The 15298-nt window shown below is 37.3% G+C and overlaps 1 protein-coding gene across 2 annotated transcripts in view; it reads right to left on the bottom strand.

Annotated features, from left to right (window-relative positions):
- LOC134751727 (peroxidase-like) overlaps positions 1-15298 on the bottom strand; it is a 99851-nt gene that overhangs the window by 24305 nt on the left and 60248 nt on the right. For both annotated transcript variants that reach the window (XM_063687173.1, XM_063687181.1), the window contains 6 exons: positions 14777-14953; positions 10778-10974; positions 6412-6610; positions 4495-4692; positions 3743-3893; positions 1792-1968 (listed from right to left, as the gene is read on the bottom strand). In XM_063687173.1, the coding sequence (XP_063543243.1) occupies positions 1792-1968; positions 3743-3893; positions 4495-4692; positions 6412-6610; positions 10778-10974; positions 14777-14953 (1099 nt within the window). The remainder of the gene's footprint in view (positions 1-1791; positions 1969-3742; positions 3894-4494; positions 4693-6411; positions 6611-10777; positions 10975-14776; positions 14954-15298) is intronic.

Below are 15298 nucleotides of genomic sequence, written 5' to 3'. Positions count from 1 at the left end.
TCCAACACGTCTTAATGAGCACTTGGGAGAGCAGTACCCAAGACAAAGCTGATGCTGAACCCTGGCTGTACCTAGTGGAACTCAGGTTTGGTGCAACGTAGGCAAACGCTGTTTTGGTCATCCGACACGCCTTGATGAGCACTTGGGAGAGCAGTACCCAAGATAGAGCTGATGCTGAACCCCGGCTGTACCTAGTGGAACTCAGGTTTTGGTTCAGGTTTGGTGTAAATTTATTGTGGGCATTAGAAGATACCTAGTAAAAATATTAAGGTCAGTTACTCCAAAATTTTTATTCAGAATCAGAATCATTAACTATACGTTTCTATGTATTTGAAAATAACACACTCCAGCGATCCAAATATATGTTTTAACTAATATTTTGCCTCTACTGATACTGTTTGAAACTTTTTCTTGCTTTTAGTAATAAAAATAAAAAGAAGAGTAAAAAAATATGTTTTATAAATTATGTTCATAATTTTACTTACTTTTTATGCATTTATTAGTTATCTTCTACAAAAGAAAGAAACTACTACAGAAGTATGTAACAAGATAGTACTCGTGCATTACTTATATTATATTGTCAGATATAACTATCATTCAATTATTTTGGTGTTTGTCACTTTTTATTTTTTATTTACGTTAAGATTTTTGTAAGTAGGTACCTGTCGGGGCTTCTAACCTCCGTGGCGACCTGACATAGACCGACTGACTGACTAGCTGACTGACATACATATTTGGAATATTGGAACATTTGGAACGACCGACATTTAAATTCAAAATTAGACATGACAATCACAAGACCAGTTGACGACTATAGTTCATGACAGACAGCGGACGACGATAAACAGTTCAGTACCTATGTAGGTTATCTTAAGATTAAAAAAAATAAACGAAATAGTTTAGTTTTTCACAGGGTTTTCAGCAATGATTACAAAGTGAGATTAGCTAAGATAATTAGTCGCATAACCTTTGTTTTCTACGACATTTCTATCACTACACATTCGTAACAAGGCTTTACTTCGTAAAGAACTCATTTTAAAGACTAATTTATCATATTTTGAACAAACAACATAAAAAAACACCGGAACGCTAACTTAACCGGGTCAATATTACGTACGTAATGAAATGTAAATGTGACGTTTTCAATCAAAAGGTACCACATTGTCGTTTACCGGACGAAAATTGCTTGTACGAGTATCTTTATATGAAAAACCTGTCAGAATGTCCTTATGATAAGCGACAATGTGGTACCTTTTGCTTGAAAACGACACAAATAAACAAATACACGTGGCAAGGAGCGACGAGCCGCTCCCTCCGCGCCCCGCCTCACCGCGAGCCGCCTATCGCCGTACTACCTGCTACCTGCGTGTGGTTACGCGAAACTATGATAACTCGAGATAGTAGATATCCAGTTTGCCGTAAAAAAACTGTGAAGAGTTACGCATAATTATTCTAACTTGAGTTAGAAGAGATACGCATAACTCAATGTCCAAAAATTCGAAAACGTCTATCTTAAAACATGAAATATCTCAGTAACTAAAGACATTTTTTGAAATTTTGTTTAAGTATTATGTAAAGGATAGTGTCTTATTTCATTTTGCACTGGTTAGGCGTATCTCTGCTATCTAAAGATAGCAGAGATACGTCTGACACGGCAGAGCTGCAGGCAGCTATGCAACTAGCATCGATTCCTGCCCAACACGGCTCACAAGCTCACGGCACGGCGTAGCGTAGGTAGTTCATCCTTACATGCTATTTATGTCATAACATTTGATTAAACTCGACACTCACTTAAATAAGAACTGTGTTATCTCGCTGCTCCAGAATTGGTCGCTAAAATCCATTTGTTGCGTCGCCAAGCCCCGAGCCAAGTCCTCGAATGTATTGCCGATCTCCAAAATAAGGGGCCGATTGAACCAGTCACTCATGCGCACCGCCCCAAGTAGTTTGCGGTTTTCAGATATCAGCCTGCAACATAATATCTGATTTAACTTATTTGCTCGAAAAGATGTTTATGCTTAATGCTAGAAAGAAAAACGTCTTCAAAATCTAAATAGAACAGTCCCATCAGACATCATATTTGATGATAAACATTTCTTATTATTGAATAATTTTAATCTATTGTTAATTTTTAGATATAGGTCATCAGCCTATATCTAAAAATTAACACTTGAGGAGTGTCTTTTCCAAAGGTTTTATTCGAAATGAAGTGTGTTGCAAACAATGTTGATAAATCTCGCATGTTACTTGACATCGAACGATATGGCAGTCGGCCCTTGTCTCTGAAGTAAAAAAACTGCGATTAGTAACGTGCGTGAAAAAGTCTTCATTTACCGCCATTTTGACATTTATCTAGTTGATCTTTTCATTACTTTGTAAGTATACAATTAGTTTGTTTTGTTGAAGCTTATGATATGGATGTAAGGCGACACGTAGATACGCCAGCGACACACAGAAAAAGAACAGACAAAAAAGTAATACAAATAACCGGCCAAGTGCGAGTCGGACTCGCGCACGTAGGGTTCCGTACCATTACGGAAAAAAACAGCAAACAATCACGTTTCTTGTATGGGAGCCCCATTTAAATATTTATATTATTCTGTTTTTAGTATTTGTTGTTATAGCGGCAACAGAAATACATCATCTGTGAAAATTTCAACTGTCTAGCTATCACGGTTCATGAGATACAGCCTGGTGACAGACAGACAGACGGACGGACAGACGGACAGCGGAGTCTTAGTAATAGGGTCCCGTTTTTACCCTTTGGGTACGGAACCCTAAAAATGAAGTTATACATAACAAATAATAATTTCAAAAAAATTGCATATATCGATAAAAATTTAAAAAAAAAACATTTCCTTTTTATGTGTTCTATCGTGCCCCTAGATGCGGTATAGGCTAGTTTTAAATTGGTTAATAACATGGTATTATAGCTTTCATTTAAGAAAAAAATGCATATGAAATTGTTATTTCTCCAAAGTTACGAATGTTCAAAGTAGGGTGCGTTGGGATAAGATTGAACGGGTTTTCCATGCGGGGTAAGATGAAAAGTCGCCCGTAATGATTCGGCATACGGAGGATTTTTTGTCTTACCCCTCATGAAAAACCCGTTCAATCTTATCCCAACTCACCCTACTAAATTTTGAAGCTACTTTTTTAATACAAAACTACATTATTTTGTATTTTATGCATATTTAAACTAATGTGTACAATGCTTGTTGACACATAATAACGTTAATTTAAAATATGTAAAATTTATAAGAATGATGTTGGTTTTGATTTATTGAAAAAAAAAGTTTATTTCACATTATAGCTGTTTCATGATTTTTATTATTATCCCTACATATAAATGTATACGTGCAAGGGCAATATAAGTTAGCCGGGAACTTGTCCATTTGAAGCCATAAATTTTTTTTTTATTTTATTTCACGTCCCGATACCCTACGTGCTTTATTTTATAATATCTCAATTATATGTATAATATTAGAGATTCAATGTCATTTGTTTAGGAGTATAATGATTAAGGAACATTTTAAAACCGCTATTTCCATAACTTCGCACTTCAACTTGGTCATTTAAACTATCAAACTTTAACATGTATCAAAACTGCACATTTAGGTACCTACATGATTAGTTTTCAAAAAATCATAGAAAAATAAGTACGAAACTTAGAGTTCTGATTCTTTAGAAAACTACATGACTGTAAGTACGTAAATTATACAATTTACTTGAATTTACGTACTGAAGGAAGCCGCGGATGAGCGTGTGGAAATGTCTGAAGGCGGCAGTGGCATGCTCGTCGAGAACAGACGGGTCCACGTGGGGGTTGTAGTCGTTCACGTAACCCCGCACGCCCGGGTAGATCAGCTTGTTCTTTATCATGTTCTCAGCGCCTGTACACATAAAATCATAATAAATACGTACACATAGCACACATATTGAAAAACTAACCTCGGGTTTTTTTTCATATGCTTACATTTTAAATAAATACAAAAATGATAAAAGTGACAGTTTTAGACCTTACGAAATTTTGTATCAACAAGTCAATTGTCGGGCTATAAAGAAAAACTCGTTGGTATGGCACAGCTTTAATATAGGAACTCAATACACCTTTTAATAATTAGTAGGAATTCATAAGTAGTCTCTAGATATAGAATAGAATGAACATTATGAATTGTTGATTGTAACAAATGGGCTTTTGAAATAATTAAATACTGTAGTTTCGGTACATTTTAACATTATAAAGACTTTAATAATCAAGTCTTTATACCAGATTACTACCTAGTTACGTAAGAGTCAAAGAAGCAAATTAGCTTAGTAGTTATGGCAATATTGGCAATTCTTTAACAACTCAATTTTCATCGTTTTTGTCGGTAATTGTAAAAATGTGTTGGAATCATAGCTGAAGTAAGGTTATTTAAAAAAAACTATGATCTGTCCCAAGTAGCTAATAGTTGATTAGCATAAAAAACGTTGAATGAGGCCATAGCTTACCAAGGAAGATGGGCAAGTATTCATAATAGTTGATATGCTGGTTCTCAGCGATGTTGATGCGCCGTGCCTCCTGGAAGACGGTCTCGTCGTTCCAGTGCGGGTTGAGGTGCGCGAGCGCGTCCGCGATGCGGTTGTGCTCGCGCAGCAAGATGATCTGGAGCACCGTCAGCTGAGGGTTCTGGTTCATTCGGATGTCACCTGATAAATGCTTTTTATTATCATTTCAAGTCAAAATTAATATCCTTTTTAAAGTGATTTTGTAGGTATAACTGACATGGTTTATTTGAATAGTATACTCGTATTGGAATAACAATGGGTATTTACTATTCTTTAAATTCAAACTGATTAATTGGACAAAGTTCTATCCTGAAATAGCTAATTTGTAGCACGTTCCACTCAGTTATTTGGGCACTATTCGGATCGAGAAATATATTATAATTTTAAAAAAAAAACCTTTTATTTCTTGTCTACACATTTTTATATAATGTTAATTTTATACTACCTACTATGTATTTACACTCATTATTTTTAAAACACTTGAGAAAAAAAAGTCACTTATGCACCATTCACTAACCCGGGGTTAACCGGTTAAACCTGGAGTTACCACGGTTACCAGTACAATTTGTCACTGGGTTAACGGTTTAACCGGTTAACCCCGGGTTAGTGGGATGGTGCAAGTGGCGCGTGCGTAGACGACATAAAGTTGCTTATTATGTTCTAGAGCATAAAGTAAAATCATTACGACCCTTATTGACTTTGCAATAAAGTCTAAAATCTGCCATACAAACTGCCAGCCCTGCGCGCCCCCGACCGGCGTGTCCCGCGCCTCGACCGGCCCGAGTACAATTTTCTTTAGCCTTCCCTTGCCTTTAGCAATACGGTAAAATAACCTAAAATATTGGATATTTTTGTGTGTATATTTTATACTCACAATCGAAGTGAAAAGCAGAGTGCATAACTAAGGCATAAATGTCCATTTTTATCCTTGACTATATTGGTCCTCGCTGCGCTCGGACCAATAAGTTGCCTCGGCTTAGAATGGATCGCTTTATGCCCTTGCTGTACCTACAATCTACTATAATCTATAAAAACCCCTCCGCATGTGAAGGTCTTCTCTAAAGATGCCCACTTTGCTCTATCTTGGGCTATTTGCATCCAGCTTTGACCGTTTTATTTTTGTTGTATTCAGTCATCACATCATTATCACACTTTCAGTCAGGAGTCTCGCAAATACCGTAGCTATAAGAATAGATAGTATTAAATATATTAAGAACGGGTCACACGTATTTTATGTTAAGTTAAGGAAGTTTTGTTATTCAATAGAATAGATAGTGTTTTATTTAGGTGCTAGAATCAGCTGAGGGCAAAAGCCGTGACTAGCAAAATTTTTTCATCCCGCCAAGTTCATACAAAAGGTCTGTATCATCCTATCTTTATCCTAAGTAACACAAATTAAAACAAGGTTAACCAAGTTGGGGTCCTGCGAAAGATAGCCGCAGCCGCAGCCTCCGAGGTACACTACCGCCCCCATATATCTGGGCGGCGTACGTAGGGCGACTGCGCAAACTCGCACGCGATTGTGACATCGTGGTCCTGCGCGGGGGAGGGGGGGGGGGGTAATACTAGCGGCTTCCGTGGTACTCATGTACTATCGTCCCCTGTCCCACATACCTGCCAAGTGGCAAGGCTCGTGCAACTGCGCGGACTGGCAGGTGACCGTCACGTTGGAGTCCTGCGGGGGTACTCCATGCTCTAGTGCTCCGTCCCACACCACCACCACAGTCCTTGGTAGATACCAAGTACCTAGCAGGGTTCGCTGGGCGACTACTCGCACGTAACTGTCACGTTGGGGTCCTGCGGGGGGTACTCGCGGCCTCCTCACAGCACCGTCGCCATACATTCTCCTGACCCACATACCTGCCAAGTAGCAGGGCTCGTTGGGCGACTGCGCGGACTCGCAGGTGACTGTCACGTTGGGGTCCTGCGGGGGGTACTCGCGGCCTCCTCGCAGCACCGTTGCCATGCGTCCCCCGCGGTACTCCCGAAGCGGCGCCGCTTGTCCGATGCTGCTGCCGTATACTTGCGACAGGTCCATATACGCGGTCACTACTGACAACTATGTAAATAAACAAAACATACAGTGTAAGTTTAAGGTTATTGCAACAATATAATTATATTGACAAATCCATTATTAAAAACTGTAATAGATGTCATATATTAAAGAAAAAGTGACGAAGCCCTCCAGTGGTGAAGGCCGGATTCGAACCGGCGTCTTTAGCTATCGCGGCTAACGCCATGAACCCCTAGGCCACCCCGCCACGGCGGTGCCCGTCCGAATTTCTCGACTATATGCCATCTTAGTAAGACTAGGCGTCTTTGACCAGCTCTAAGGGACTGCTCTGCTCTTTAATATATGACATCTATTACAGTTTTTAATTTATATATAGTAGTGTGACTACTTAAAAAACACAAATCAAAATATTTAATAAAAAATAATAATTTGATTTGTTCCCAAACTTGTTCAAATCCATTATTAAGTATAATATTATCAGATCAGATTACCCATATACTTTTTTTTTTCAGTTTAGATAAATACTAGGTATTGCCCGCGACTTCGTCTGCGTGGACTTAGTAACAGCAGCTAAAGTAAGTATAATAAATAAATAAAAATAAAAATCATTTAATTCGGACGATAATACAATCCATATTTTGTTAGTTACAAATATACTTAAATTACTATGTTAGTACCTAAACTAAGATGTTGGGAGGTCCAGTGCCTAATAAGTGCACTGTCCCATCTCCCTGCCACGACGGCCAGGAGACTGTGTAGCGCCTGGAAAAATTCTCATAGCAATCATTCAATTTGAGCATATTATGCACACAAATTAGCAGGCACTTCATTAATTATCTGAATTCCACCCCGCTTTTTACTTTCTTAAGGGATGATTTTCGGAATAAAAACTATCCTATGTCCTTCTCCAGTGGGATCCATTCGACTCGAGCGAAGCAGACTGGGTTTTAATGAAACAGGCTATTAAAGCTGCTGCTAAAGAGAGTAATGATCTGAATAGAATCGTCCGTAAAAACGAGGAGTGGATAAGTGCAGAAACGTGGGATCTGATTGATGAGAGGAGACTACTTAACTGAAGAGTGAAGGCCTTGACACTGACAGTAAGCGTTCCAGATACAATCAGTTGCACAAAAAGGTACAGAAATCCACTAGAAAGGATAAAAACATGTTCATTAACAGAATATGTGATGAGATTGAAGGTCATGCTAATCAATGCCATACTAAGGACCTCTTCAGAAAGGTAAAACAACTTACGGGAACCTTTAAACCTAAGTCATGCATTGTAGACGACGTAAATGGTAACGCCTTGACAGACATGGAGGATGTGCTGGAAAGGTGGAGAGGTTACTGCTGCGACCTATATCGTGATGAGAAAGGTACCACTACAAAGAGAAGATATGGGATGAACATACTGAAGAACCTGCCATACTCCTTTCGGAGGTACAGAATGCTATAAAAAAGCTGAAGCACAAAGCGGTGGGTCCGGACGGTATATCAGCGGCTATGATCCAGCATCTGGGTACAGAGAGTACCAGCATCATACACAGATTGTGCAACAAAGTCTGGAAAACTGGTCAATGGCCACAGGACTGGACACAATCCGCCGTCATCCCTCTCCACAAGAAGGGGTCCACAAGAAAGTGTGAAAACTACCGCACACTATCGTTGATGTCTCACGCTAGTAAAATCCTTTTGCACATAATTAATGCTAGGCTATCCGCATTCACAAATCAGCGGTTCCCTTGTGAAGAAGCTGGTTTTGTGGCTGGTAAGGGGACCAGAGATCAAGTTATGAATGTTCGTGTGCTCATTGAGAAATGCCGAGAATTCAATAAACCTGTGATCCTGTGCTTCATAGACTATGCTAAAGCATTTGACTGCGTGCAGTGGAGTACAATGCTGGATGTGCTCATAGAGATGGGAGTGCCTGAACACCTTGTATTTTTGATACAAAATCTTTATCTGGATGGTACAAGCTTTGTTAAGTTTGATGACAAGAAGTCGAAACCGTTTCATACAGAACGTGGTGTTCGTCAGGGTTGCATTTTGTCTCCAAAACTATTCAACTTGTATGGCGAGTACATCATGAGGAAAGCACTGGAGGACGTAGAGGTCGGCATCACAATAGGCGGCCGTAAGATCACCAACCTGAGATATGCAGATGATACCACTATTGCAGCATCTAACGAGGAAGAGATGGCCTTTCTGCTGAAGAAAGTGGAAGCAGAGAGCATCAAACTTGGATTGAAAATCAAATGGTTCAATCATGGTTGTGGACAGAGCACAAGTCCTTCCCCAATCCAATGCTCTAGATGGCTATGAGAAAGTGGACCAGTTTATATACCTAGGGTCCTTAATAACAAATGATGGTGGCTGCACGCAAGACTACCCTCAAAAAATATGGAAAAATCGAATTGTTACCAAGGTACGATTAGTGCGGGCGCTGGTATTTTTTATCTTTATGTACGGTGCAGAAACCTGGTGCATCAAAAGCTTGGACAAGAGCAAAATCGATGCTTTCGAGATGTGGTGTTAGAGAAAGATGCTAAGAATCCCATGGACCGCAATGAGAACAAATGAGTCCATTCTGAGAGAACTAAAAATCACCAAACGACTCTCAACAATCTGCCAGGAGAGGGCTCACAGATTCTTTGGGCACATAATGCGATCACCACACTACAGCCTCGAACGTGACATCATACTGGGCAAGTTGAAGGCAAGCGCGCTAGAGGAAGAGTCCCTGCAAGATGGTCGGATTCCATTAAACAAGCATGTGGTTCCATGCAGAGGGCAGCCCACATAGCCCTTGATCGCGTTAAATGGAGGGATATAGTTGTTGGTCACGATCCTCAGTCATGAGGGAACGACGAAGAAGAAGAAGAAGAAGATGTCCTTCTCAGGGACTCAACCTATTTCTATGCCAAATTTCATCTAAATCGATTCAGCGGTTAAAGCGTGAAGAGGGAACACACAGACAGAAAGACAGACAGACAGACTTTCGCATTTATAAAATTATAATATTAGTATGGAAGTATCGATGGGCAATTGAGTATAGATAATTAATTTTCACACCATAAGGGCGGGAAAGGAAAATGAACACTTTTGTATGGGTATCAAGGTACCATCGGTCATACCTAGAGTTGAGATATATTAGTCTGTTGTTATGCTGCCCTTAAGTATATTTATAACCCATATATAAATAAATCCAACAGAATTCCATAATAACACGATCTGAAGCTGAAAAGAATGCAATACTTAAAACAAACAAAAAATAAAAATTGTAATTGCCTATAACATTATTTAACACGCAACTAACCACGGCAATTAAATTAAACTGGCCATAGATTTTTGTAGTTTTGTATGGCTACTTGTAGAATATTTATTAAATTGTAAGTAGATAATGTAAAATATACGTTAAAATATATTTTAATGTAACGGTTAAATGTATTTTGATTGATTTCGAGAAATACGTCGAATATATTCAAGAGCTTTCGCACTTCGACGGTGATGTGAATTAGACTAGAGTAAGGTGGCATCCATACTAGTGAGTACACATTACATAACGTCATTTAGAGATTAATCTCTGTATTTTATTAATAACCTCAAGGTTTGTGAAATTTTGTGTACACACCTATTTAGATCTATCCAACTTTTCAACAAACAAAAGTATTTATTTAGGTTGAACCTGAGTATGAAAATCTGGCAAAATCATACGGCTTCGTTAGGGATAACAACAGTAAATCCGCTTATAATCGGATTTGCTAAATATTTTAAATAAGTTACGAAGTTTGTAGAAACCGCACACCTAGGTACAAGTGAAAGCAAAGTTAAACCAAAAGGAGATGTTATTCGTGTATAATGTATATATTTGGTTTGTATTTGTTATTCAATATAGGTATGTTTTGCAAGATTGTTTTGTAGTCCAGTAAATATACTTAATGTATTAGGTATTTGTAAAACAGATCGGCTCTAATCCAGTCTGTCATTAGTTACTCCTCACACAGGTATAGAAATAGTTAGAATTCATTAAGGAACATTCAATGAACCACACATCTGCACCCGCATTTGTACCTCTGTCATAATTAGAAACCTGACAGTAGTCGTAGGTAGGAGTTTCTTAATGGAAATTTAAATTTAGAATATAGTATTCCAGGTTCATGAATTCATTGATGAAAAAGAATTTAAAGATTAATTTTGAAATTAATATATTACTGGGGCGGCGGGAGCTGCCGGTGGCGTGCAACCCCTGTCCCTGGTGGACGCGGTCCGGACGAAGTTCATGCACTGCGTGCCGTAGGGCGCGTGCACGGGGTCGCCCGGCGGGATGAGGATGGGCCGGCACTGCGGGTTGGTGGCCGCGTCGGGCGCCAGCTGCCCGCTGTCGTCGCAACACGTCACCGGCTCCTTGTCTGAAACATTTATCCATGTAATACCTAATCATCAATTTTCAAAGACATGCCAATCAAATGCAAATACAGAAAACACGCCAAATTTTATAACAAACAAATGGAAGCTTAGACTTACACCGATGAATAATATATATTCATTTATGTATCGAATAATTAATAAAATATGTCCATTTTCAAAGAAAGGAAAGACAGTCTCTTTAGTCCCAAAAATATTTAAAAAAAATTGATAACATTTTGGAAACGGGCCTTTTTAAGGGCCTCGGAAATATATTTTTTTGTTAATTTAAAACAACATTTAATCTATTAACAATAATTTTTATTTTTATTAACAATAAGTAATGTGCAGTATTTTTCTACCGATTGTAGTTAGTAGTAGATGCAGAGATCAATGACACATTATTTAGTACTTTACATCTGTTGTGCAATAAAAATATTTAAAAAGGTTTTAAGTTCATGCAAAGTTTTATTTCATGGTTAAAATGAATAGGTACATGAAATACGTACTAATAATAAAATCAAATTAGGAAATTATAATGTATCAGCAATTTACTCCTTGTACGCTTGCATGGTAAGAATCTGTGATTTCTGCTTCATAATCAATGAAGAATGTACCTACTGAACTTTTTTAACCCTTAAATGCATGATTTTTTGTATAACTTTTTAATAAATTGAAATAGATGTGTCATGCTGTATAAAAGTAATAAATGTGATTTTGGATAGCTGCATATTGAGCCACGGACCATCAAATATACGATGCATATATACATCATTATGCATTTAAGGGTTAACATTCAATTTCAATGATTTAAAATATACATAAAAATAAAGTCAATTTGTAATCATACAAACGTACCTAAACAAATAAAGAAGCGAACGAACTGGAAGTCAGCTAATTTGCAATCACAACCGGCGCCTATTCCCGAACCGATAGGTACAAACACAGCGCGAACCCGTGGGCCGGGAGACGTCCCTACGACGTCAATTTAGGACGAGTTTCGCTTCGTAATTTACCATCATTTACGTAGGTGTCTTTGGTTTTTTTATGCATTTATAATATCGCTTTTCAGGGAATCTCCATCTAACAATTTGTACAAGCGCAGCTGCTGCTGATGTTTCTAAATTATAATTCTTAATTTCATAAAATGAGCACACAATATGATTCTGACAGTTTAAATTAAAAGTGCTGTGCTAATATTTAAAAGTGCTTGTTGCTAGGCCTATTTGAATTATGGAAGGTAGAGGTAAGGAAATGAATCTTCATGTATCAAAAAGTGACCGTATAAAACAGTAAATAGGCGGCGCCACCATACACTGAAGTACCTAGACCATACACCTAGTATTTTATATAGATGTGCACCCGTGCGACCGTGAGGGACAGAACATACGCAATGCGACAAAATTAAAAACACGTTTTAACATTCCTGACAACATACCAGAAACAACCTACGTAATTTGGTCAGGTTATTTGCTGCCCCTCCCCCATTTCATCTCTACATTATTATACCTCTATGGTTCATGTCATAGAGTCTCCTATATATTACAATACTCTTTGGTCTCAGAGCCTACCTAGCGCCACCGGAGAGATTAGGAACATACAGATTTAAAGCTGAAAGCGGTCACTTTTGCAACAATTCTGCCATAAGAGATTGGCATCCTTTCTATACCATCCATAATTTGAATAAAGAATATTTTGACTTTGACTTTGACTTAATTCCGCCACTAATAATTCAATGAATGTAGGTATATTATGTATTAATATGCACATAATTTCATCAAAACAGGATGGAACATTTCTAGAGACTGAGATGAAAGGAAAGTGTTATCTAAGTGATCTACAATCGAGTTATTATAATCGCAAAGCTGGATTAAAAAGTAAAACGAAATCATTAAAATGAAATATTTTTATATACTTAAGTGACGACCCTACAAAGTTATTTACATTTTAAAGTGGCACATGTCATGTCAGTCAGCGGATCTACTTGCTAGGGTTGAAACATACAGATTGTTTCAGTAATGTTTAACAAGCTGTATCTCAAAAACGGTTCGAAATATTAACGTGATTAATAAATGATAAATAAAATACGTAGCCAAAACAATTCCCCGTTTAAATAAAAGTCTGTCATTCTGTTCCACATATAGCTAAGACATATATAGGTACCTAAGATAATAAGAAGAGCTAATAGAGAAAGCTTTAGAAAAAGCCCGGTAGATGAAGTTATAAATCGAATAGATTAACATATATATTCCAAATGACTGTGACATAATGTTATGTATATTTTATAATGTAATGATGCCTATTAATTTAACTTGATAGTCTTACTACTGTAATCATATTTCTACATGAATAACGACATATTTATAACTGTATTTAAAGTGTGCTAAACAGAAAATGTTAAATGACGTGTAACGCTTGTTATCAGTAAACGATTGATTTATTGATTGATTGATCGATATGCTCGATATCATACATAATAGTAGTTGTTACCTACTTATTAGGTAAATTAGGTACCTATAGTTAAGTACTTGTGTTTCAAATAATATATAGGTACGAGTAAGTAACTAAATCTTTCGAAAGTGTCTGCACATAAATTTTATCGAAAATAGCGAGTAGCCCTAACTTCAAAAACCGGCCAAGTGCTAGTCGGACTCGCGTTCCGAGGGTTCCGTTCATTACACAATTTAAACAATGTATTTTTTATGTGAAACGTAAATGTCTTTACAAAACCCGTAGGTGTCGGATCCAAAACTAAGTAATTAAGTCCGACTCACGCTTGACTGCATATTTCTAATAGGTTTTCCTGTCATCTATAGGTAAAGAACTATATTGTGTATAAATACATATTTAAAATACATTTTTTAAATTGTGTAATGTACGGAACCCTTGGAACGCGAGGCCTACTCGCACTTGGCCGGTTTTTTTGTTGTTATGACAGAATCTTATAGAGTTATAAACGCTCAGTTTGAAAATATAAAAATTGTGTTTGTGTTAAATCAGTACCATTTTAAAGCAATTTTTGTTACCATATTTTATGTTTTTCTTGTGTCAAGCGATTATCAAACTTATAAAGAACTTGAAAACTTGATGTTTATGTGGATTGTGGACTTAAAATTCGAATTAAGCTGTGGCCCTTATTAAACTACCTAATTTAAATAAGGGCCAGAAATGGAGTTTAAAAAAAGCCTTATTATTCAAGTAAATTTAACAAGAAACCCAAATAAATTTACATGTCAATAAAGTGAATATTAAGTAAGTACTATAATAACCTATGTTTTATTCTTGCCCTTCATTTTTACAAAATATTTATATTTGAATTAAGGTGGCCCTTGTTTGACGCAGGTAGCTTGTGAGGATAAAATTGTAAAAACCATTAAATAATGTTTTCTTTGTTTCATCCACGAGGTTATTAGCGAGAGTTAATTACATCTATAGAAATCATTTCATTATTACTTAGCCGCTTGTTATCAATTATTATTTTTACATTATAAAACTTAACATAGTTAAATCCAGTATTATTAAAAGCTTCAAAAAGCTGGAGGATTTATTTTGTCAATACAAAGTTAATGAACTGCTATTACGGAACAAATTTATTCCGATCCTCATTATTTTGTATATAACATTTTGAAACAAGAGAACTTACTTACTATGTAGAAGCATATTATTCATACAGAGAGCGTTTCGTTTGCGTTCATACCGAACGAACGACTATAAAAGAATCCTTCTGGAGAACTTTACCTTGTAGAACAGATAAATGTTAGCTCATTAGAACCAGATAGTGTACTTAGGACACCCAGAAATACTTACGAGTCTGAGTAACTCCAGCCGTGAGCGACATGTCGTGCGTGATGATCTGGCCCCACTGCTGGGCATTCAGGTTCCATACTGGGTCTACGAGGTTCTTGTCAGGGAACAGTGCCAGGCTGATTGTGCGCGGGTTTGGCAATTGCTGCCCCGTCGAAGACACTGGCCAAGCGCTTACACCTATTTACAAATTAATAAATTCAATACATACTTAGTTTTTTTTTACAATTTAACTACAAGGAGTGCATCATACTCGTTTAATAAAGCGATTATAATAGTCCGCATTTTAATAAAAATAAATATTATTAAAAAAATAAAAATATTATGGAACATTATGACACAAATAGACTAAGTCCCGCAGTAAGCTCAATAAGGCCTGTGTTGTGGGTACTTAGACAACCATATATTTAATATATAAAAATACATAGAAAACACCCACATGACACAGGAACAAATATCTGTGCTCATCACACAAATAAATGCCCTTACCAGGATTGGAACCCGGGACCATCGGCTTCAGACAGG

Source organism: Cydia strobilella, chromosome 2 (assembly GCF_947568885.1).
Source record: "Cydia strobilella chromosome 2, ilCydStro3.1, whole genome shotgun sequence".
Taxonomy (NCBI): Eukaryota; Metazoa; Arthropoda; class Insecta; order Lepidoptera; family Tortricidae; genus Cydia; species Cydia strobilella.
Note: the sequence above shows the minus strand (reverse complement) of the source record. Positions and strands in the feature narration are given on the sequence as shown.